The sequence below is a fragment of the Bombyx mori genome, chromosome 12 (assembly GCF_030269925.1).
Source record: "Bombyx mori chromosome 12, ASM3026992v2".
NCBI lineage: Eukaryota > Metazoa > Arthropoda > Insecta > Lepidoptera > Bombycidae > Bombyx > Bombyx mori.
In genome coordinates this window covers 16465579-16491130 of record NC_085118.1, presented here as the reverse complement: position 1 = coordinate 16491130, position 25552 = coordinate 16465579, and the positions used below count along the sequence as shown (strand labels likewise).

The following is a 25552-nucleotide window of genomic DNA, read 5'->3' as shown; positions in this document are numbered from 1 at the left end:
TGTTTTATTTACTTCCCCTGATTACTGCTTGTAGTAGAAGCTGGCAGATTAACTGCTCACAAGATAAATAAGATATTTGTGATTCTATCAAACGATTGGCTTCAAGTGAAGGTTCACCTGATCATAAGCTGCAAACCTACAAACAACGTGGCTGCTTGTGTCGAAGTCTCGATTGCATCAGAACAATGGCTCTCTTTATCGCTCGTACCGGAATGTAAGGAGTCTAGCTCATGTAGCATCTAACCTAAACATCAACCCGTGGAGTTTCTCGCCGGATTTTCAAAGCGGGTCGCGATTCCGATCCGGTAGTACATTTATTCGCGAAGCAGCTACTCTTGAGTTGTTAGGTCTCCTTTGGAGGCGTTCGGGTAGCTGTTGGCAAATCCCACCCCTCCTACCTGAGCCCTTGCTCGCCCACCTTCCCCGGAAAAACTGGAAAGGCTTCCGGGCCACCAGTAATCTCTCAAACATAAAAAAGCCCACGTAGCGCCCGCGTGCAATCATTACTCTAACGCACTTCAGTAAGCGTCCAGTCAAAATGAAATAGATACAAGTGTAAGAGGTTCATTGAAAGTGACGCTGGCGCTTATAACACCACTGCGCAGACATCCTGCCCGCTAACTACCAGATTCCTGCCCACGCAGGAGCCAGTATCCGTCGACGCCCTAGACACGGATCCATCGGATCCAATAACTCTCGCATTAGACGCCTTCAGCTGTAACACTAGGAGCAGGCTTAGGGACTCTGGCAACCGTACTCGTCGAACTCGCCAGAGTTCGATGTGCAATCTAACTCACTTATCATCTCGCAGTTTCTTGCCAGATCTTTTTAGCGGTTCACCATTTCGATCCGGTGGTAGATTCATTTGCAAAACAACTGCCTTTGAGTTCTTAGGTCTCCTCCGGAGGTACTCGGGCGGTTATTAGCAAATCCCTGAGTTCCTGGTTGAGCCTTTGCTCACCCACCTGTCCTGGTGAAACTGGAAAGGCCTCGAGGCCACCTCTAATTTTTCAATCCAAAAAAAACCCTGCACCCTCGGCAAAGCCGCCTCTGGAACATATTATGCTCGTAACATATTCTACTCTATTTAGAATTGAAGTAAGTAATGTTACGGAATACCCGTGAGACTACTGGCGGGTCACAAGCTTTTTGGATGGACCGAGTATCAAAGTCTATAAGTAGCCATAAAAGCTGGCGTTCCACAATGTTTGGTAAGCCGTGCATATCAAGGACATCATCTTATTATAATATCATTTTTTTATTGTAAAAACAGGAGAACGACCTCACTGTTCACCTGATAGTGAGTGGTTACCGTCGCCCAGGCACGTCAGCAATGCTGCAGGGGAGTGCTAAGCCGCTGATTACCGTTAGGCTATGGCGCTGAAATAAAGTATCCTTGAAGGAATTCTTGGGAATTTCCAGCAGTGCAATGCTCCTTATCGAATTGATGTCTAAAGCTAATTTTTATAATGTTTGGAGTCTTCAACCATGAAGCGGTTCTTTACTTTTGGAAAATCGTGTGCTTTACAAGGCACAGATTCAGCCTTGCATGGAGCAGAAACCCATTTTTGTGTCCTATCCTGGATCACAGATACCAGCTGTTTCCATTTGACTCCACCCAGAAGAGTCGTGCGGGTTGCCATTGATTCTTATCTCATGTATTAGGGTCCTTACATATGGAGTTTTTTCTCGATTATTTTTTTTGGCGTCGCTTATTACCGCACAACGGAAAACTTGAAATAACGGTATATTTACGAGTACGAGTTGTTGCAGAAACAGCTCGAACGAATAATGATGTGTACGGCGCTGGTGTCGCAAAAGAAAGCACTGTACGTTTTTGCTTTCAACGTTTTCGTTCTGGAAATTCCGACCTTCAGAACCAACCCCATGGACTGCCGTAGACCAAAGTGGAAAATGAAGAATTATAGGATATTGTAGAAGCAGATTCATCACAAAGAACTTCAGAGATAGCTGCAGGCTTCGGGATAAGTCATAAAACTGTATTAATCTACTTGAGGCAAATCGGTAAAGTAAAAAAAAAAATCAACGATGGGTACTTCATGAATTGAGTGGATCGAACTTCCAAACATGCGTCAACTGCTGTGTTACTTTGCTCAAGCGACACAATAATGAAGGGATTTTAAATCAAATCATTACTTGTGATGAAAGTGTATAGGTACTGTACGATAATCGGAAGCGTTCGTCGCAATAGCTGAACTCTGCAGACCCAGCCAAATCCTGCCCTAAACGAAAATAGACTCAGAAAAAGTTACTTGTGAGTTTTGTGGACTAGCGGCGCCGGTGTCGTTCACTACAGCTATCTAAAATCTGACCAAACGATTACGGCAGATATCTATTGTCAGCAACTGTAAACCATGAAGGAAGAACTAGGTGCTAATCAACCGAGATTGGTCAATCGCTTTAAGCCATTGCTCCTTCACGACAATGCAAGACCACTAGTGCTTTCGTAAGCAATATAAATATAAATTTAAACTTTGTGACAATGATTACGAAAATGACAATTATCTAACAAATTTTATATAATGAGTAAGATAAATTTGACTTTTGTTGATATTTTAATGAGTAAGATAAATTTGACTTTTGTAATTTTATTCTCAACCTTGTATTCTTTTATTTTGTTTTCCATATTCACGTAGATATGTAGGTCTAAAATTTTCTTGTTACTTATAGTACATCCTCAGATTATTAGAGAAAAGAATATTAGTTAATACGATATACGGTATCGATCGTTTTGGAGTTTTTAATGGTTTCTATGTTGTCAAACGTCAAAAAATCGGTCATGCTGTTTTTTTTAAGAGATTTTATGACCTGGTAACTAAGACCTTTAAGTCAGGTCTTATTTTACTTTATATTCTTAATTTTATGAAAAATGATAATAAGGAGTGAAATGAAATGAAGATGATTAATTTGAGACATTAATCAACTGGGATGAAATTTAATGATATGAAATGATATGGGATGAAATATAATCACAGTAAAATAGTGGTCATTTACTGAGATTTTTTCAGTGGACTTTTTGGAGGAACCCGAGAAGTTACGTCCAGCAGCTTTGTTTCATTTTCCCACATTTGTGCACTTTCACAGATATTAAACAGTTAATAAACCACCATTATTACATATTTAAACCTGAAGAAACACTAAATAGACAAAATAAAACAAATCACACAACTTCAGTCCTCGCGTTCCCGCCAAAAAGTCTCATCGGTCATGCTGGTAAGTGGAAGCATAGATTAGACATTAATGACATTATTTTATTATAATATAAGTTGAACTGGGAACTAAAAAGTGATGTTAATATTGATTTAAATCAAATTTTATTTACAGACTTGTTTAAATTGTGGAGTTTTCTCAAATAATTAAACCTGTACTAAATACTGATCCGTTCTAGTTTATTTGAACTTAACTAATAGTTTATGGTAAAGTTTATTTAACAAAAATATGTCTAGTCTTGTGTCATAACAATAGAAATGGAATCATTATCAAAACAAGAGCTAATATCTACCATAACAAAACAAGCTGATCAGATAAAACGATACGAATCACGTTTACGGGGTAAGTGTAATCTTTTTTATTTGGAATAGAAGGACAGTGTTTAGCTCGGAGGATTTGCTGCTTAACCGGGACAGATAGTCAGCTCACGCACTCATTCCAAGACTTCGCGAGATTCTTATTAAACATAGTTTATTGAGAAACATGTGAAAGTGCTCCTAAACACCATTAGAAAAGATTAATTTGAGAGCCATATGTTATGTGGCTAAAACAAATCCTGTAGTGCATTTACATAAAAGTAGATTTTCTAAATACATATTTGACAAATTTGAATTCATCTCAAAAACCTTGGTTTTTGGCTGTGGCAGCATATCAACTATAAATTCAACGTAGAAAAAAGTAATGATGTCATTTACAAGGTAAATTTTCATTTCCAGATGTAGTCACAGCTTACAAGGGCTTGGTTAAAGAGAAAGAAGCATTAGAGATCAGCTTGAAGGCACTCAACAAGACTGAAAACACTATAGATGGAAGTGAAGGTATGGACATTCAGAGGTGTAGAATAGAGATGGGGAATTAACATTTATCACTTCTGTAGATATAAAAAAAATTGATATTATATTGTCTAAAAATACAAATTTTTTTTGGTCATACAGTATAAGCTCTTTTTTCGTGGGGTATATGCTCCTTAAATAGTCTGCAAATACAGAAACCACTAATAGTGGTACAAAGGATATTTGGTTGGATACCTACATATTTAAATCCTTTTTATCAATGTGTATGTACCAGTAGACTTATTAGATCAACACATAAGGAAATCTTGAGCTGTGAATATAGGAATTGGCTTGCATTTTTTTATCTGCGAATAGTCGAAACACAAACGAAGGAATCGGGAATAAGGATCTTTTACTGTATATGAGTTTCTATTTTAAATATAATATGCTAATAGTACAAGTAACCCAAATCACATAATGCATGGATTCTAAAATTTCATTCAATTTACAGATGATTCGGTCACAGCCCTCACTCTGTCTCTTTCTACCCTCACAGTGGAGAAAGCTCGCATGGAAGAAGCTTTCCAGGCAGACAAAAAAGTTACAAGGGATAAGGTACATGTGATTCCATGAATGTGCCTACAGCCAAAGAAAAATATCTGTCTATGCTTTTCTCAGAAATACTAAGTATATATTCTCAGTTGCTATTAGATTAGTGCTGTAGTTATTTAGCTTACCAAAAAGGATTTATTTTCAAGACTTATGTCATACTAATGTTACAAATAATAAGTTAATGTCATACAAATCTCAAATACAAGCTTACTAGATGTTGCTTGTATTTGAGATTTGTTAGTGGACACAAGCAATGCATCATTAGGTGCAGAAGTATATGTATTGTTTTTTTTATTTTTTATTGCTTAGATGAGTAGATGAGCTCACAGCCTACCTGGTGTTAAGTGGTTTCTGGAGCCCATAGACATTCACAACGTAAATGCGCCACCCACCTTGAGATATAAGTACTAAGATCTCAAGTATAGTTACAACGGCCGCCCCACCCTTCAAATCCAAACGCATTACTGCTTCACGGCAGAAATAGGCAGAGTGGTGGTACCCACCTGCGGGGACTCACAAGAGGTTCTACCACCAGTAATACCAGTAGTACCACCAGTATTTTACAATGAAGATATAATTATTGTATATTCTTTGATTTTCGTGAGTCATAGACATAATTAAAACAACTTTTATAGCTTAATCGAACTTGTTTTATTGTCATTATATTATTACTGATGTATGAGATACTTCACAGTTTTAGTGGTCATTAAAATGATTATTGTTGTTTTTTATTATACAAAATGAAATGTTAGCTAATGTTGAGCGTGAATATTATTACAGTATGAGAACATGTTAGCGGCACTGAGAGAGGAGAATAAAATGCTATCGCAGCAACATTTGCTGGAGCTTAACAGTCTGAAAGCCAAGATAGCCTACGAGATACAAGAGAGGGAGAAGGAGAGAGCTGATCATGTTGCTATGATGAAGTAAGCATACATTTCTTATACAGAATATTATGTGATTCTATGACATAAAGGCTATTTTTCAAGTAAACTAGCGCATTTCAAATAGAAAATAAATATTTAAAACTAGCGACCCGCCCTCGCTTCGCTTCGGAAACTGTAATTTATTATTGATTTCTCCATTATTTAATGGATGTTATTATACATATAAACCTTCCTCTTCAATCACTATATCTATTAAAAAATACCCGCATCAAAATCCGTTGCGTCGTTTTAAAGATTTAAGCATACATAGGGATATAGGGACAGGGAAAGCGACTTTGTTATCTTTTTGTTCGATTAAAATTAGTAATTTATTGATAGTAAGATGTGTTTTTGGGTAGGCTCTGTGTATATTGCTTTGATTTTCAGCTCAAACTATCTCAACAGATAGAAGCTACGTTCATATTGCGATATATTATGGTTGAGGTTTATGTGCATGACACTTGTTCCACTCTTTAGGCTACAATAAGGTGAATTTAAATGTTTTCATTCGTGTTTGTTTAAAAGTATGTATATAATTTAGCTTTTCTTTGTATGACATTCCAGAGAGTTGCATTTGAAATTGAACAGCGAAAGGAAGACGAAAGAGAAATTAGAAGACCGAGTAGTTAATTCAACTGAAGCTCAAGGTCAGTGACTCTCAGTAGACTCTCGTTTTAAAAAAGACACGAACAGCATATATACTTTCTGTATACAGAAAGTCTAGACTACTAATTATGTATACTTAAAGTCTACACGATGACTGAGATGCTTCTTATAAGAAGCAAACTTTAATTCTTTGTATTGGGCTTCCACTTCCTCTACTTTAGAGTGCATTTTCCATTTTCCATTCATCATCATCATCATCATCAGCCTGTATCTTTATTTATTTTTTTATTTCCCTTGTAGGCAGACGAGCATACGGCTCACCTGATTTATGAGTGGTTACCGTCACCCATGGACTTCAGCAATGCCAGGGGCAGAGCCAAGCCACTGCCTACCAAACCTACTATCTCCACTGCTTTATGTAGGCCTCTCCCATAGCCCGCCACAATGAACGATCCTCCGCCTTCCGCATCCAATCTTTCCCAGCATATCGCCGCAAGGCATCGGTCCAACGGGCAAGGGGACGCCCAACGTTGCGCTTACCGGTACGCGGTCTCTAGTCCAGAACACGTCTCCTGAGAGTTACATGTCTTTGAGACGTCCATTTTACATTAGTATTTTATTTTTGACGTGACAACGTCTTATAATTCGATGGAGCCGGCTGCACGCACGAAAAAACATGACTCATTGAGGCGTTCCATATAAGGCTTGAAGTGCAAGCGAGAGCGCGCAACGAGCGACAAAGAGGCACAATCGGCCTCCGCGTTCGGCAGCGTTCGACATCTGTCTCTCTCCTACTTCAGTGAGCGATTCATCCGCGTGGACAGCTGCTATACAATAATACATTTACATGTTTTCGTCCAGTATAAAGTTCAGTGAAAAGTGAATGTGGTGTCAATTGTCCATACAAAATAACTATCAAACAAATAAAATTAAAATTTTCTTTTGAAAAATGAAACCATTCCATCAGTATTTTCTTATGACGTTTTACAACTATCGTCATGAAACCGACTTTACCGACAACCGATTTTTTGTTCTTAGCGTCACAAGCCGAGCTAGAGAAGCGAGTTAGAGATCTGAGCAGTTCCTTGGAGGCAGCCCAAAGGAGGCTGCAGCGTGCCGAAGCCCGGACTGTTGAGACTCCAGCCCAATTAGTCAGGCTTCAGCAAAAATTGGCGCTGATCGAGCAATCACATTCAGTCGCTATCAGAGAAGTAAGTTATATACAGGGTGCTTTTTTAAAAGGTTTCAAATTTTGAGTTAAACATCCGGTAAATCATTTTTTACTGGTGGTAGGACCTCTTGGGAGTCCGCACAGGTAAGTACCACCACCCTGCCTATTTCTGCCGTGAAGCAGTAATGCATTTCGGTTTGAAGGGTGGGGCAGCCGTTGTAACTATACTTGAGACCTAAGAACTTATATCTCAAGGTGGGTGGCGCATTTACGTCGTAGATGGCTATGGGCTCCAGTAACCACTTAACACCAGGAGGGCTGTGAGTTCGTCTACCCATCTAAGCAATATAAAAATAAGAAAATTAAATTCTGCATACTGACTTAATCACATTGTGAAACAAGTTCTCACAAAAATCTGGAGATTATTTCTATAAAAATACACACGCTAGCTTTAGATCCCTAAGATTTGAAATTAACACATTAGCAAGAATTATAGGCTTCTATCTATCAATCATGTAAATTAGTTCATGAGGGCTCATGTTTCCCTGCTAACAAACCCGAGACTGTACTTACGTTCCAAAGTCACTGGCCCATGTATCAATAAAACCGGCACCTCCGACAATTATCTTTTGTGGGTAATAATAATAGTCCGATATAAAAAAAATACAATGAAATACAATGCGTTTCGGTTTGAAGGGCGGGGATGCCGTTGTAACTATACTGAGACCTTAGAACTGATGATTGATATCTGATATCGTGACCGTGAGATATCGAGATATCTCAAGGTTGGTGGCGCATTTACGTGGTAGATGTCTATGGGCTCCAGTAACCACTTAACACCAGGTGGGCTGTGAGCTCGTCCATCTAACTAAGCATTAAAAAAAAATTATGATCTGGATCACTAGGTCATTTTCTTATCCTTGGGCACGCGGTCTGCTCACAACACCATGCAGACCGTTGAGTCTCACATACCCCGCGCGCCCCTTTTGCGCGGGGACCTCGTAGGAGGTTCGGCCCTCTACCCGAAAAAGGTCATTTTCTTAATTTTTATCAAGGTTTGCTGTTTTTAGTGTCTTTTTTTTAAACTATATTTATTGTTTCATATTAAAATCAAGGAACAAATAAAAGCGAAAAGGGCTGAAGAATCTGCCAGGAAGATCTGTGCCCGTCAAGAAGAAAGAGTCGCGCTGCTAGAAGGAAAACTAGCTGAACTCTCAGAGACTATAGGACAGTACGATTTGAGGAGACGCCGCGACCAACAGCTGATACAGCAACTTAGAGATTCTATAAATGGGAGGCTGCTTGAGAAGATCGCTCCGGCTACGATTGGTAACTGATCACTGATCGTTTTAGTCCTTGTTGTTAAGAGCGCTTGTATTTTTTTTTACCTTGAGGCATTTTTTTATAAATTTAAATGGTTAAAGAAATACAATAGCACTGCCCTATTTCTTCGAACGAATTTACTACCGGTCGAGTCGTGCACTAATTACTTAAAAAAATTAAAAATTCAAATGTCACCAATAAATATAAACCTTTTCTTATCTCGCTAATACTGTTACGCGCTGGGGTTCGGGAGAAATAAAATTCTACTGAATTACTAGTTACCACTGTATTCACGCTTCGAACACTTAAAACACTTCACAAACACTTTAAATATCTCAATTCGCTTCTTCCGCTTCGCTTCAGGTAATCCGTTTGCTGTTTCGCTTACCAGTAGTTCCGATTACTAACTGACTGCGTGGCACTAAATGGCATAAAAATTGTCGAGACGAAATCCCTAGAATCGTCGAGAATATTACACACATTTCTAGTATTGTGTTTCTGCTATCTGACAATAGATGGCGTTGTACTTTTCGCGCATTCTAAATGTTACTAGATACTTCGGCATTCGTTCGACTATTTGGCGATCGATGGCGTTACTCTTACCGGCGTAAAAATACTTTTAAGTATAAGCTAAATACTCTAAAATATGTTCGAAAATGTGACATAGAATCGTTTCAGTATTGGAATGAAAGCTTCACTTTATTATAAATTATGTGTTTTTTATAGAAGAAAACACTCCGGTCCAACTTAGCGAAACGGACAACGAGAAGTTGGCGGACAGCGAATATCTACAAACGTTAATCGACAAAATACACATCCTGAAGAAGGAATTGATATCGGAGAACGACAAGCAGGGCTCGCCCATAGACGTCGCCGCCGTGTTCCAAATCGAAGGGTTCGGTGACGTTCATCTCAAGTGCAGGGAGGATTACGAGAAGCTGCGTCTGGAGTTGGAGGAGGAGCGAGCACGTAGCTCCAGGGAGGGCGTCGAACCGCGACCCTCCTCGCCAGCTCTGCGCCACGACCTCGCGCTGCTCGCCGACCAGCTGCACACCTGCAAGCTGATGCTGGACGAGGAGAAGCAAGACAAAATCGACGCCCTGAGGATCTGCGAGGAGGTCTGTTGCTCCTCATTTATTTATCGCATCGTTTACTATCTTTTACTGCCTATTTCTGCCGCCGTGAAGCAGTCATTCAATTCGGTTTGAAAGGTGAGGCAGCCGTTGTATTGTTATAACCAGTGGTTATTGATTTTATATACTTGCGTCGAGTTGTTAAGAAGGTACGAGAAATCACTAAACAAGCCAGGGTGAGATTATTATTTACACAACACAGGAATTTCACAAATTAGGAGCGCACTCTACGAACCGAGGTAAGCGTAACACCCAATGAGTTATACAGGATACTTGCTTCTGATTGGTCGTTGCGTGCCATTGATGCGTTGTGAACATACATGAACATGAGATAAAGTAACAAAAAGCCCTGTCTAAGTATTGTCTTATACTGACAATTGTCATTTCTAATTCAACAGAAAGGGACTAAATACGGTGTAACTATTCCAAAGTGTTTTTGTATAAAATAAAATACTGATTTCTTTCACCATTAGTCAGCACTGGCAGCGTAAATTGTTATTATTAATACGTTTTTCACCTTAAACACAGATTCATGCTAAATTCAAAATTCCGGAACAAATATCACAATAAATATTAAGTTCCGGTTTTTTTTTTTTTTTTTATGATTGAGAGTTTACTGGTGGCCCGAAGGCCTTTCCAGTTTCACCAGGACAGGTGGGCGAGCAAAGGCTCAGCCAAGAGGGGTGGGATTTGCTAACAACTGCCCGAGCGCCTCCGAAGGAGACCTAACAACTCAAGAGCAATTGTTTCACGAATGAATCTACTACCAGATCGGAATCGCGACCCGCTGAGAAGATCCGGCGAGAAACTCAGCGGGCTGATGCATGGGGACATTAAGTTCCGGTATTTCGGAGGCATATCCATATTATCCTCTACGTTTAACGTCAACGACCTTAAATCAATCTATCTACTCCGACCTCTACTTATCTGAGACTTAGAGCTTATGTCTCTAAGTGGATGACGGCGTAGATGTCTATGGGGTCCGGTAACCACTTACCAGGTGGGCCGTGAGCTCGTTCACGTGAGCAATAAAAAAAATACCCGACAATCTCATGGCACGTCCGTTGACTCATAAATGTCGCATCATGAATATTTCCACCCGCTTTAAAATATGATTACAGTACACACAAATATTTTGGTGTTTCGTGGCGGCAATATTTCGTATCATTCCGATGTTTGCAGAAATTGAAAAATGAAGAGGAATACCACAGGGAGGTAACGACGGACCTGAAGAACAGGATCCACGTCCTCGAGAAGCAGGTCGCGACGCAGAGGGAGAGGTACGCCGCGCTGCTGGACGAGACGGACAGCTACATCCGCGGCAGGAACGAGCGGAAGGTCAGCAATGAGGAACACAACGTGTTTGCTGTGAGTATGACTTGCCGGTCGACGTGTGAGAGCCTACTGTGACAGCACGACCATGTTTTTTTTAATACGCTTTTATTAGATTTATGTTACGTATTAGTATGTGTGTTTGTAACGGAATCTTTGAACATGATTTTGACCCCCTTCAAAACGTCGGATTAACTCTAAATTTTTCATATTTATTAAAAAAAATTATCTGTGCCAGGGGCCAACCCTCTTACGAGGTCCCAGCGCTTAGGGCCGCGTGGGGTATGTGGGACTTGACGATCTGCATATTTTAAGAGCTAACCGCGGGCCCAAAGATATTTTTAGGGACCAAAAACAGCTCGACCATTTAACGCAACCGAACTTGCCTGAATTGTTTTGTATTGTGAGCTAAGTCTCTCTTCAGGATTAAAACTGTGATGATGGTGGTGGTGAATTTGGTATCTGTGAAAATGCATAAGCGCGGGAAAATAAAACGAAACCGCTGGACATGGCTTCTCGGGTCCTTCCAACAAGCCCACTGAAGTCTCAGTAAACAACCATAATTTTACTAAGCTTTTATTTCATCTCGTTTCAAATAATTTAATCACAAAATATGATTACAATCTTAATTTTTATTATAGCTCTGGCAGGCTGACGAACATACGACCTGATGGTGAGTGGCTAGCGTCGCTCATAGACAGCAATGCCATGGGCAGAGCCAAACCGCGGCTTGCCTTTTTTTTATCAATAAATTAATATACAAAATAATTCATCAATAAATCACTCATCAATCATCATCTCACTTTGCTTGAAATAATTTTTCATATAACGCAATACGTATTTAATAATTGAGGATTTTTGTAAACTCGGGCCTGGCAACAATGCATCGTAACAAGTAATTGCCATACTAAAAAAAAGATGGAAGAAGAATTAAAAGCTTTTGGTACATTTACTGGCGGTAGGACCTCTTGTGAGTCCGCGCGAGTAGGTACCACCGCCCTGCTTATTTCTGCCGTGAAGCAGCAATGCGTTTCGGTTTGAAGGGTGGGGCAGCCGTTGTAACTATACATGAGACCGTAGAACTTGTATCTCAAGGTGGAAGGCGCATTTACGTCGTAGATGTCCATGGGCTCCAGTAACCACTTAACACAAGGTGGGCTGTGAGCTCGTCCACTCAACTAAGCTATAAAAAAAAAACTTAAATTAATTTTTTTAGGATGTGTCAGCGCCTCCCCACATGTTGCATTACGCCCACGAGCTCGCCCGGAAGGACCAGGACATATCGCAGCTCAGGAAGGACAAGCATCTGCTCGAGGGCCAGTACAGGTGAGACACTCACAAGGATTAGCAAAAAAAATACGTTCTAAGGCTCCGGAAAAATGAAATTTTCACTGAAGTATAAAATCAAAACTGACACTTAATTGACAATTAAAAATTGACTTCTCGCGCTGATTGTCCGATCCAACATAAATGGATGTGTATAATTACCGGACAAGACTGACATATCCTTATTATTATTTTACTCTTCATTGTTAAATGTGTATGATATTCTTTTAATTTTATTTTTTCTCCAAATTAATTGACTGATTGACATAATGATAGCTAATATTGACATAGAATGGTTACTACTGTATTGATATAATTATGTGTTTCTAATTCATTTCCTTTGTATATTTAATTAATTGAATTAGTATATTGTTCATTTTCTATTTGTATTGTTGAACTGTTTGTGTGCTGACTATTGTATTATTATTATTTTATGGATTTTTTCTGAAATAAATGTTTTATTATTATTATTATTTATTATTAAAACACTTAGGGTACACAATCATTCCGCCCTTTAGTTTCGAGTAGAACCGATTACTAAATCTCTTTACGTTGTCTCTAACACTTTTATAGTAGATATATACGACATCCCTACAATTATCGAGAACGTTTCCGATAGTACTAGTCGCTTCGATATCAGCTTTCGCGCCACTTTGACAAGGCGGCACGACATGAGAACCCTCTTGTCGTGGCCGCTGGAAACTACATACCCGACCCTGTAGATCGAATGGTAAACAGTCGACGTCGCCCAAAGCACGTCATTACGGATTCTCCCGATCCATTAACGGTGCTTTTAGGCACCACAAGCACCGGTCACCGTCCTCGTCGAACCCGTCACTTGCGGCGAAGGGCTCGACGAGCGAACTAACCCATAGACACAGCCCACTGAATTTCTCGCCGGATTTTCTCAGTGGGTCGCGTTTCCGATCCGGTGGTAGATTCTGCGAAGCATGGCTCTTGCTAGAGTCAGTGTTAGCAACACTCCGGTTTGAGCCCCGTGAGCCCACCTACACACGTTAGGGCGAAGCTGAAATAGCATCCCAAGCTTATCAGCATAGGTAGGAAAAAAAAAAACAGTTTTCGGTACTTGATGGCAGATGGCGTTACTCGTGCCGCCATAACAATAATAATATGCAGGTCAGGTGACAGGAACACCGATGCCAGAATAGGAAGGACGTGGTACATGAGGTCGATGTCTCAAGTTGCTTAGTGAATTAGCTTACATGTTAGACCTTGAAAGGGCACGTAATTCAGACGTAGGCATAATATTATAGTGCCATCGAGCTGGTGAGCAAAATAAAATAAAATAAATCTACTTTTCAGAGACTGCCAACGAGACGCGACCATAGAGAAAGAGCGCTTCAAAGAAGTCGTCAGAGCGCTGAAAGAGGAGATTGACAGGTAATATCAGATATTCTCCCTCGCATCAGCTCTGACACGTTTTTTTTTATTGCTTAGATGGGTGGACGAGCTCACAGCCCACCTGGTGTTAAATTGTTACCGGGGCCTGTAGAAATCTACATCGTAAATGGCGCTACCCACTTTGAGACATGAGTTCTAAGATCTCAGTTTTAACAGTACAACGGCTGCCCCACCCTTCAAATCGAAATGCATTACTGCTTCACGGCAGAAATAGACAGGCAACCTACCCGTGCAGACTCATAAGAGATCTTACCACCAGTAATTTCGCAACTTATAATTTTACAGGTTTCATTTTTATTACACGATGTTATTCCTTCACCATGGAAGTCAATTGTGAACATTTGTTAAGTACGCATTTCATAAGAAAAATTGGTACCCGCGTGAGATTCGAACACCGGTGCATCGTTACACACGAATGCACCGGACGTCTTATCCGTTAGGCCACGACGACGACTCTCGATTCGACTCTAGCTCTCGGAGTAATGGGCAGCAATGTACTGCGACATTATCAACGCTAACCGCAAATTGCATTACTGATTCAATGCTGTATCATACGAATAAAGCCGAATCTACACTAAGCGTCACTAAAGAAGAAATAAACATGAGTTCTTGTCGGCAAACGAGGTGGTTCCTCTGATGTTAAGCGTTTACCGAACCGCACGTGCTTGTGATGTGCTTGAGACGTGAGGTCGCCAGTAACACAAGGCATGTAACGATTTCGCTAACTGTTAAAATTAATTTTCAGATTAAGAAGAACGCAATCCCGTGAAGGTGCAAATTTAGAGTATTTGAAGAACGTTGTGCTCGCTTACTTGATGTCCACGGACTACGCCGGCAAGAGGCACATGCTAAACGCTATAGCCGCCGTGTTGCATTTCACTAACGCCGAACGTCACTCCGTGCTGTCTACTTTGTAAATTTGAGTGACCACTTAGGATCGGACGGGCCGTCACACTGAATACTTTAGAAGCGTCACTGTCGGTATTCGTTTTATCTTATTTTTTAAATCAACTTCGAGAAACTTCGACAAATTGTAATAGTCCTTTGGGAATAGCCACCGGCTTCGCGCGACCCACTACGTGAGCCATGTCGACGTCCTAGTCGTGTATAAGAGAGAGTCCACAATAATTCAAATTAGAATCATCATCAGACAGCACCTATATCTGCCGCGAAGCAGTAATGCGTATAGGTTTTATGGGTTTAATATATCACTGATCAATTAGAGTCTCAGACCTCATATCTTGATAGGGGGGCGGGCGGGCTTTCACTAAACACCTCATTAACCATGAGCTACCTTCGTTAAGCGTTCTGTAGAATCTAATAAATAATACAAACCCTAAAAAGTATTATATATCAGGTAAATACATTTTAATTAAACAACACTAATGCTATGTAATTTATATGTATATGTGTGTATACAAGAAACAACTAGAATTATGATACAAGTATAATTTAAGAGGATAACAAGTGATTCATAATTGGGTGGTGTGGTGTGCTACCGCAGCCCCACTCCGCCCCTGGGTGTCGCGAAGGGTCGCAGATTTCGCTTCCTATATACCAGGGTACTACGATCCCTATCCGCGTAATGCGACCCCCATCCGGGTAATGCGATCCCCAGCCGGGTAATGCGATCCCCAGCCGGGTAATGCGATCCCCAGCCGGGTAATGCGATCCCCAGCCGGGTAATGCGATCCCCAGCCGGGTAATGCGATCCCCACCCGGTAGTCTAGACTACACTATTGCCTTTATTTTAATTGAAAATAATTAGCAAGTAGTATTCATGGAAGATGCACACCGCGGGAGCGATCACCTTGTAGAATTGAGTGAGATTAATAAGTATTTCATATATCTTAAACATTATTTGATTAAAACATATAGTAGTGGATAGTGTTGGGGTTGAACTTGAGTACCGTATTCATAGTTAACATTCCATTAAAACGGCTGTATAATATAAATTAAAAATAAATAAAATATTTTTCATTACTGTGTTGTGTTTTATTGTTTTAATTTAAGAATAAAAGTCGGTTTTTGTTTGAGACTGAGTATCACTGACGCGTTGCCTCCCATTTCGTAATATGAACTTGCATAATTAATTAATACTAGTGATCGCCCGGCACTCGAAATTCTACCATAACTATTAATCTCTATATATATAAAAATGAATTGCTGTTCGTTAGTCTCGCTAAAACTCGAGAACGGCTGGATCGATTTGGCTAATTTTGGTCTTGAATTATTTGTGGAAGTCCAGAGAAGGTTTAAAAGGTAGATAAATATGAAAATACTCGGAATTAAATGAAAATAACAATTTTGTTTTTCCTTTGATGTGTCCCCCGTCGGACGGATTCCTTTTGTTTGTTTTAAGTTTATTTTATACAAAAGTTTAGGTCTTTTATTTATATATTAAGGCACTACGAAGTCTGCCGGGTCAGCTAATAGTTTAAAATATACGTTTGAAAATGATTTTGGTTCTATCTTCAAAGACTTTATTATTTCTATAATCACAAATTTTGCCAACGCTACACTATAGACAAATGGTATTAAAGACAAACAAATCGACTCATTCATTAAAAACAAGTTCTTATTTGGAATTTTCAACTTATATAGTATACCAACTTGTTATGTGAATGACTATTTAAGCAGGTATTATTATTGTTATACTTTGAGTTACTCAAAATTACGTCTATTTGTAAATTTGACCAGAAAATGATGTCAAACTTACTCACTTAACCAACCGAAAAGTTTTTAAATTGGTGAGTATTTTGTATCAATAGGAAAAAAAAAACTGAAAATGGAATTAGGTACTTGTTGTCTAAAACAGTTTGGGAAGCCCTTATTTACACAAAGAAAAAACTGGGACTGGATGAGCAAATTAAAAAAATATATCATGATTTATAGGTTATCCTTGGCAGGGGTGCACGTGATAGCTTCGTGATAGAAACTATGGTACCTCCTAGGTCCACACCTGTCACCAATCAGACCTACCGTCCTAGAGTACTTTATTATATCAGACTAAAATAATAAGTATCAGGGCCTAAAGCATAACGCGCTGTGTACACATATCTAGCGATGCGACCTCTGCCATGTTTCCGGTCTCTCCCACACAATTATCAGATACACAAAATCGTGTTAAGGAAATAAATTGAGTCGACTATTATCAAAGCCGGCAATGTGACTTTTGGACAATTATTGGTGAATCAGAAAAACGAATTATTGACTTTGTATTCCATTGGCAGTCACAAAACTCTTCTGAACGACATCTTAGATAAATAACAGGTTAAGTATTAACCTTTGTTTAATGCAGGTTTTGAACCGTATTCTTTGAAGGAGACGATTATATTCAAATCAATCTGTATTGACATATCAATAACATTTTTTTGTCCAAATGCACAGATTGCCACCTTTGATAATAGACGACTCAATTAACAGCAGTATATTTAAAGATTGAAAAAATAATGTACACATGTATAAATATTAATAATATGATGATAGTTTATTTCGCACACAAGAATAACATAATGTGATTGAGACAATTGAGGCTTGGTATTTCTTGGCATTTTTATTATCACGTTCGTGGGTTCCAGTAACCACTTATCACCAGATGGGACACCATTTTGCTTACTCGTCTTTGTAATAAATAAATGGTAGTCCACACACTTCGCTTCGCTCAAAAAATTACGTGATTCAGAAACTTCAAATCGTTTTATTTATTTATTTAATTAGTTTTACCAAGAAAATGCTTACCAATTCAAAGAATCAGCGAATTGTCAAGAAGGTATATGATAAATGTCACTCTAATTATAGGTACCAACGACAGTGACAGTTGGCAACATTTTGCCATTTAAAAATAAGGATAATTGAATAATAATAATACTTTTCAGTCGAGCAGTTTTGTCAGAGTGGTCTTGGTGGCGCTGATGATTTACACGCAGATATATCCGTTAGGTCCTCAATAGTTTCAAGGATTGACCTTCAGGCTTTGCGCTTCCAGATCTGGCGGTCCAAAGCGCTTGGAGGACACTGGTTGCCTCCGTTGCTTTCTTTATTAGATCAGTCCACCGGGGTGATGATCAGCTACGTGATCTCTTGCCTTGAATAATAATACAATCGTTTGTGTCGTCGTGGCCTAAAGGATAAGACGTCCGGTGCATTCTTATTGAGCGATGCACCGATGTTTGAATCCCAGGTGGGTACCAATTGTTCTAATGAAATACGTACTCAACAAATGTTCACTATTTACTTCCAGGGTGAAGGAATAACATCGTGTAATAAAAATCAAACCCGCAAAATTATAGTTTGCGTAATTACTGGTGGTAGGACCTCTTGAGAGTCCGCGCGGGTAGGTACCACCGCCCTGCCTATTTCTGCCGTGAAGCAGTAATGCGTTTCGGTCTGAAGGGTAGGACAGCCGTTGTAACTATACTGAGATCTTAGAACTTATATCATTTACGTTGTAGATGTCTATGGGCTCCAGTAACCACTTAACACCAGGTGGGCTGTGAGCTCGTCTACCCATCTAAGCAATAAAAAAAATTAACAATTATAAAATTCACAATAACAAAATTTTAATTAATTAACAAAATAAATTAATCAAATCTACCGTATAATCATTACAATGAATCCTATATTCTTTAAAGGAGGCTTCAAGCTATTTCAAACTTAATTTAATCTAAAGGTATCGCTAGACGCTATTGTTGAGACACCAAACCGCTTACAGACACCCGAGACAGCGAATGCCTCATCCATCATTGTTGTTTGAGGATGACATTAAAGTAGAGTGACAATGAGGTGATAATACGGTGAGACAATTCAACCGTTTTCAGAAGAAGCACTTCGCACTGTCATTAATAGTTTTTAAGGTACACATGATTTTACAATGACACTTAAAATAAATAATAAATGTTTTTGTTTAATGAAAACATTTCGACAACAACCAAATAACACGATTTTCATAAAATTTAGTATACAGGGGATTTCAGGAGCGATAAATCGATCTAGCTACGATTTATTTTCAGAAAATGTTGTTTTATTCGTATTTTTAATAATCAACTTAAACATAAACTTTTTTTTTTTTTATTGAAATAAAATAACCAATAATATAATATATTACAAATATGTACTTAGTTCGTATTTAAATATAATTTCTAAAAAAAGCAATTTATAAAAAAAAAAAAAAAACTTCAGAGGTGTCAAGGGACACCCGGATGGAACGAAGTTCCTTTCGATTAATTAGTGAAGGAATTGTAATTTTTTTTTTAAGTTATAATAATAAATTACAGCATTATGAAGAAGAAAAAAACAATACTATGAACTAAATTACTATTGTTGAAACGCTATCTCGAGAAACTGTACTCATTACGCGGACCAATCGGATACGAGCAATGTCACGCGATAAGCGCCTACACGTTGATTGGTCAGAATGACGGATCTAAAAAGTGTCGTGACAACTTTTCGTAAGAATTTTTTCCGTCTAGCCCCCTTTCACAACGCGCGATAAGGAACTTCGTTCCAAAAAACGAGCTAAGCTCGGTCATCCTCTAGTATTAAATTAAGCAATGTATGATTAAATATACCTTTTTATCTATACTAATTTAGTTCCTGTTTGGGTTGTCCCTATACGTTTTTGGTCTTGCGTCTGAGATTTGATGGATTGGTTTCGCATTACTTACAATACAAAAAAAATATGTTTCTTATACAACTTTATTTTGTATTCTGGCTTGTACACAATAAGCCATACCGGTTTTAAGAAACAAACAAATTGCCCTTCAAACGAGATTTCCGGAAAGTACTCAAGGGTAGGCAGCGGCTTGACTCTGCCCCTGACATTGTTCATGTTCATGAGCAATGGTAATTACTCACCTGTTCTCATCTGCCTACGTAAAGGCAATAAATTGCAAGAAAACCTTTAAAACTGTCTTATGTTCCATGAATTCCTTGTGAGTGTTTAGTTTGAAGCTACCAACAGATGTGAGCAACTTAAAATCAACAGTACGTACCTTACCAAATAAGGATTGATTTAAAATCATTCACAAATCATGGTTCCTTCACAGCGGCATCACGCGGCTACACGCGGCTACGCGCGGTGGTAGCTCTTTTGTTTACAAACACGCTAACTTATGGATTTTGTGACATGATAATTAATAGACATGGCACTTGATGGAGACTTTGTGTTAATTACATGTTTGCACTTCGGCTGGAATACCGAATAAACTGGACCTGTTCATTAGGTTTTGAAGACTAATTTTGAAGGAATAGTTGGGAGAAGGTTCTTGGGAAGGATTTTGAACATAAATCTTTCTCAGTATCTCATTGCGGGCAACGAAAAACAGAAAAACAATAACAATTCGTCTCTTAGATTCTTTTGGGCGGCGCTTTGAATGGTCCAGTATCTGGTCTTCACATCCATTGACTTTGTTTACCCATCGATATATTGTTTACCGATCAACATTCTCCAAATTATTTGTGGTCGCGTAAACTTCGAAAAGAGAAGTTTCCCAAATGTCCAAAGTATTATAATGACACTAAAAAATGCGAGATTAACTTATATTTTAACAATGTCGCGTAGATATTTATAATACAGTGGAGTTAATTTTAATAAGGATAAAAAAGTAATGTATTTCCGACCTTATTTCTTGAATGTGGACTGTTTTGTGGAATTGATGAACTAAGCTCCCAGTAATGCCAGTTCATTTGTCAATGCCGTGACGTCATAGTTTTGCGACTCACGGCCGCCAGTATGTACCGCCGGCGACAGGTAACAAATTTTAAGAATTCACTCTTTGTTTTGTTTTTATTTCACCAGATCGCTACGGCTTTGTTTTTAATGAAACTTTTTTTGTGATTTTAATAATAAACAGAAATTATAGTTTCCAATCTCAATGCTTATAATTTCAAACTAGTAATGAATAGTTTTTTCTGAAGTGTTTGTAAATGTATAGTTTTTATTGCCTGGAAAAAAATATCCATCTGATGCAGACATACATCGGGACCTTATTGCCGCCTTGAGAGACGATTTCAATGTCTCAAATGTATTTTGATAGCCCTCTGGGACTGGAAAGTATGACTGCTTCGTGGCTGAAATAGGCCACGCCACGATGGCTTTACCAGTATGGTTCACAGTACGTGAGCCGGTCTGCCCATTTTTGTTTATAAAAAAATGGTGCGCGTGCAACTTGGTGCACGTGAAAGAAGTGAAACTTCAACGTAGGTACCTCGAGAAATAATATTAGCTTAGAAGGAATTTGTTACCGGTATTCGATGATTACCGAACGAGGTTTTACTTAATAATCTTTTTTGTGATAATTTAAAATAATATTTGTATTCAAAATACCGCTCTCTGTTAATATCTTCAAACTAAACTGTTGACACCGTTGGCCTTGCAATGGATTAGTTTTGAAATCTAATAGATGTCGCTAAACTAAACAATGACGACTGGTTCGGGAGACGCTCTGTTTATTTTCTCTTTCGCTCTTCCTAAATTTCATATTTTCTCTCTAGCCGTAACGAATCTGTCGCAAGTTAAGCTCTCAACGCACCTAAAGAAGTTTCACTTCAATAATAAACCATAAGTCCTAGAAGCTCTATTAATCACATTTGATTTCAAGCTCAAATTTTCCAAAAAACTTGGCTTTTACTTTAGAGCACTGAAACTGCGATTAAACTACAACATATCGGGTTACAAAGTAAAAGTTTTTAGGATCGTTCGCGCTTCGGTTTCACGTCACGGTTCGTGTTTGAATCTTCCGTCTGGAAGCATGTGGCGAGACGCCAACATCCCCGGCCGGCTTCACTATACTTTAGATTAAAAAGCCGTTTCATATAATGACTTATTCTAACCGTGTTGAGCGATGGATGGATAATTCGAAGGAAACCAAGCTGTTTTTGAAGTTAAACTTTATATGATCGTTCGCCACTCGGCTTCTGGGGACTTCGTAATATGTAGTAACAAGAAATATGACGTTTCTTAAAATAGTTTATACGACTTTTTTTTTTAATCCTCCATGGTAGGTGAGCGTACGGCCTAACTTGTGTTAAGGAGGTACCTTGGATAATAGTCATTCAATATTAGCAGCACAGCCAGGACACTTGTTATTGAGAAGGATTATTAGAGAATACTTAGGTCATGTATGACGAGCGAGCGCTATGACATGTCCTTCTTCAAACGAGGCTTGTGGAGAGTACGGTAGGCAGCGGCTTGGCTCTGCCCCTGCCATTGCTGACGTCCATGAGCGACGGTAACTACTCACCATCAGGTGGGCCGTATGCTCGTCTGCCTATACGGGAATAAAAAAAAACTTATGGTATTGATAAAGATTCGTTCCTGGTAAAGAAAATGTCATCGTTCATGTCGAAAGACGTGCAAGCCCATGGATACAACCCATTAAGTTCCTCATCGGATTTCAGTGGGTCGCGGTTGCGATCCGGTGTTACTAAACTAATTCAAGGCCACCGGCGATTAGGTAAAGGCGAAGAAAATTGTAGCTGATATTTCAAAAATTTATGTCATGACATAGTCTGCGTCAACTACTCAATTTGGTGAATAGGATAATTTAGATCTTGATAGACTTTGACCTCTTTTCTCAAGGTTTCTCTATTCACGTTATAGACGTCTAAAGGCTCCGATAACGCGATGCAGCTCGAAGGTTTATTCATCCATCCAGTGCTATAAAAAAGGCCATTTCCATTTGATCGTTACTAACAAAATGCATTGCTATGCACATAACTGCTATAAAACGCAAGTATTGCAGTCGAGGACACAATCAATTCTTAACAGAAGTCCTAGTTTTACAGAATTAATTTTACAAATCTGTATTTTTTTCATGTTTCATTAATTTTCATGCTATCGGTATAGGTTGCGGAAAACACGCATAGCGTGTAAATTATAAACGTCAATAACAAGATGACAAAACATAAATATGTAAAATAACATAACTTTACTAACAGAAACTCAGAAAAATTCTGGCTCTCCGGCATACATATTTGACCATGTTGTATACAATATAAGCTTCGACGTATGTTAAACATTACACCCAGGGCATGTTTTCAACATATACTGGGAGACGATGCGTTTATTTATTTTTTGTTTAATTCATTGCTTCACAGATGAACATAGTGTAATAAACAGTAATGTTTGAATTAGATTAATATTAGGCTATTGTATAGCTTTTATCGCGGGCTTTGAGAGCGGCGACTGAATTAAGAAATTCCGTAACGAAAATAAAACCTAACACCCCCACTCCACCTACGCTCGCGCATGTAGCTCGCGGTCAACATATTCACACGTTGCGCTTGTGTAGTGTTTGTGAATGAGCGCGTGGCGTGACGACGCACTGCATGCGCATCATGAAAAGTCTGCCCATCTCTCTCTCGCGCGGTCTAGCTTATATATAGAGTGTGAAGGGGACAGTTAATGTTTTGCTTTTGTGAATGTTTATAAATATAGCGTGGTCTTTTTTTTTATTGTTTTAATATTAAATTATCATTGTCTAATTATAATTGCATAAGTTGATTAAAATGCTATGCAATAGCTGTACCGCGGCAGTCTCCGAGTGCCACACGAGTTTTTATTTTTTTAAATGACATCTCTGTTGAATTTTGTTTTTGTGGCAGCCAAGAAACGAATACCGGAGACATTCCCGGAGGAATGTTTGATTTTTATGTCATATGTAGCAGAAGCCTTTTACGGCGTCCTACCACCTGCACACGGAGATATTATAGTTTCTCAAAAATCCTTTAGACTCCCAAATGTAAAATGTTATGGTCCTCGTTTGATAGTAGTGTTCTTGGATCGCTTGTTTGGTTCCAAAGCGCAAATATTAGAGCATCAGCGTCAGCGATCTACGTTCATTTTAAGATATTTCTTGTTGCATTCATTCATTGCGTTAGCATTATTATTTGCGATGCTAACATTTGTGACGTACAAAAAGATAAGATAAAATTAGTTGAAAATTACTCTTTAAATAATATTCATAGTTCTACAATTTAGTGACTCGATCCATCTGTAGAAGATTATAATAGAACTTAACCTAAATGTAGCAAAAAGTGAATGGTTATATTTAATTAATTATTATTTAGGTGCTAGTTACATTTTTCATACCAAGTCATCGATTTTAACAAAAACGTTTTTTTTTATAACAACTAAGAGGCAAACGAGCAAGACGGGTCACCTGATGGTAAGTGATTTACCGCCGCCCACGGTCACCAGCGTTTACGCCAGTGCGTTGCCTACCCTTCAGATAAGAATATGCTCTTTTCTTGAATAACCCAATGTCGCAGTTGTTGGGGAAGACTGCTGATGGCAACGAATTCCAGAGATTTACTGTGCGTGGCAGAAAACTGTTTAATTCTTTTAATTTATCTAATAATAATCTTTTTTATAATAATAATTTTGTGTCATCCTACAGAAATTATTTGAATTAAAGTATTTCAATCAGTATAAATAATTATGAATATTACAGATACTTTTACAGAGTTTACAGTCATATTTTCCGGATACTTATATCTTAGGAGATTACGACAATCTATTGACCAATGGTAGGTTGTGTTTTTTGTTTGTAAGTGATTTTTAGTCTCTAAAGAAGTCCTGTTGAACGCTAAAACATTTGCTGGAACCAGACTTGTATCAAAATAAAAGTCATCACGGTTTACGTGGGTAATGAAAAGAAAATAAAGTTTATCAATAGCTTAAGTTAAAGCTTTTTCCTGGCTGGCGGATGGGTAAAGTATACATTTTAGGCGACAGTATAAAAGCTCAAAGCTCTTCAGGCATACAGCTCTCGAGTTGCAAACTACACGTAGGCGTCTCGAGACGTTGGCGCAGTCTAGTTTTATTTCAGAAACTTAGTTTTTTCATATTAATTTTTATTTACGTTTAGCGAATTATTTATTTCTCTGTTATTCACAGGAATACAGGAACAGTGGTTTCTTTTGTATGAAAGTTGCGGTAATAGCGTTTTTATTTTATTTTTTGATTTTTAGACGAAAAAGCGCACAATCCACTTGATAGTGAGTGGTAACCGTCTCTCATAGACGTCAGTAATGTCAGGAGCATTATCAAGCGCAATTGTCGCTTGCTATGTCAATGCCGGTCCCAATTTAACTCGGTCAATTAAACGGGTCAATTTAACCCTGCTAATCACGGTCCCAAGCCTGGACGAGACAAGAGGAGGATTCAGTTGGAGATCGACCTTTCCACCGTGAAACAGAACAACGTGAAGAATTTTCTATCTGCAACAAGCCGATAGACTAGATCTGTGTTCAAAATTTTTTAAATTTTTTTTTGTTGCTTTGATGGATGACGTGCCCACATGGCGTTAAGTGGTTACTGGAACCCATAGACATGTACAACGTAAATGCCGCCACCCACTATGAGATATGAGTTTTAAGGTCTCAGTATAGTTACAACGGCTGCCCCACCCTCAAAACCGAAACGCATTATTGCTTCACGGCTGAAATAGGCAGGGCGGTGTTACCTACCCGTGTGGACCCACAGGACGTCCTACCACCAGTAAGAATAAGATAATATTGTAAGCGCTGCTATTTAGTATACAATTCCAATTTTTATTATGCATACACCGCGGTCACGAGTTGATCGCCTCAGTATAGCATGCAAAAGGTATTTCAACATATTGGGGTACAGGATAAATAAAAAATCTACCGAAGTACAAATTCAAACTGTACTAAAACTTAGAACATTTTAAA

General features: G+C 38.7%; 1 protein-coding gene across 2 annotated transcripts; it reads left to right on the top strand.

Moving 5' to 3' along the window:
- Positions 1-3222: 3222 nt before the first annotated feature.
- On the top strand, positions 3223-15839 carry LOC101740722 (GRIP and coiled-coil domain-containing protein 1). 2 transcript variants are annotated; one of them, XR_009974546.1, is made up of 13 exons: positions 3223-3573; positions 3948-4049; positions 4516-4619; positions 5397-5542; positions 6107-6189; positions 7187-7359; positions 8435-8648; positions 9369-9760; positions 10958-11143; positions 12324-12433; positions 13757-13834; positions 14601-15437; positions 15474-15839. XR_009974546.1 is itself a non-coding variant. In XM_004924658.5 (12 exons), exons 1-12 carry the CDS (start codon positions 3489-3491, stop codon positions 14770-14772), a joined length of 1845 nt encoding a protein of 614 aa, XP_004924715.1. In that variant the 5' UTR covers positions 3223-3488; the 3' UTR covers positions 14773-15839. The 2 variants fall into 2 exon arrangements, 1 of the variants encoding a protein (XP_004924715.1); XM_004924658.5 differs by having other exon boundaries at positions 14601-15839.
- The last annotated feature ends 9713 nt before the right edge of the window (positions 15840-25552 follow it).

What these genes read in the sequence shown, in the direction of transcription:
- LOC101740722 (XM_004924658.5), top strand. Translation starts at nt 3,489, where the DNA reads ATGGAATCATTATCAAAACAAGAGCTAATATCTACCATAACAAAACAA. An exon ending in GATCATGTTGCTATGATGAA is followed by an intron (nt 5,543 to 6,106) that starts GTAAGCATACAT and finishes ATGACATTCCAG; the next exon opens with AGAGTTGCATTTGAAATTGA. An exon ending in CTGAAAGAGGAGATTGACAG is followed by an intron (nt 13,835 to 14,600) that starts GTAATATCAGAT and finishes ATTAATTTTCAG; the next exon opens with ATTAAGAAGAACGCAATCCC.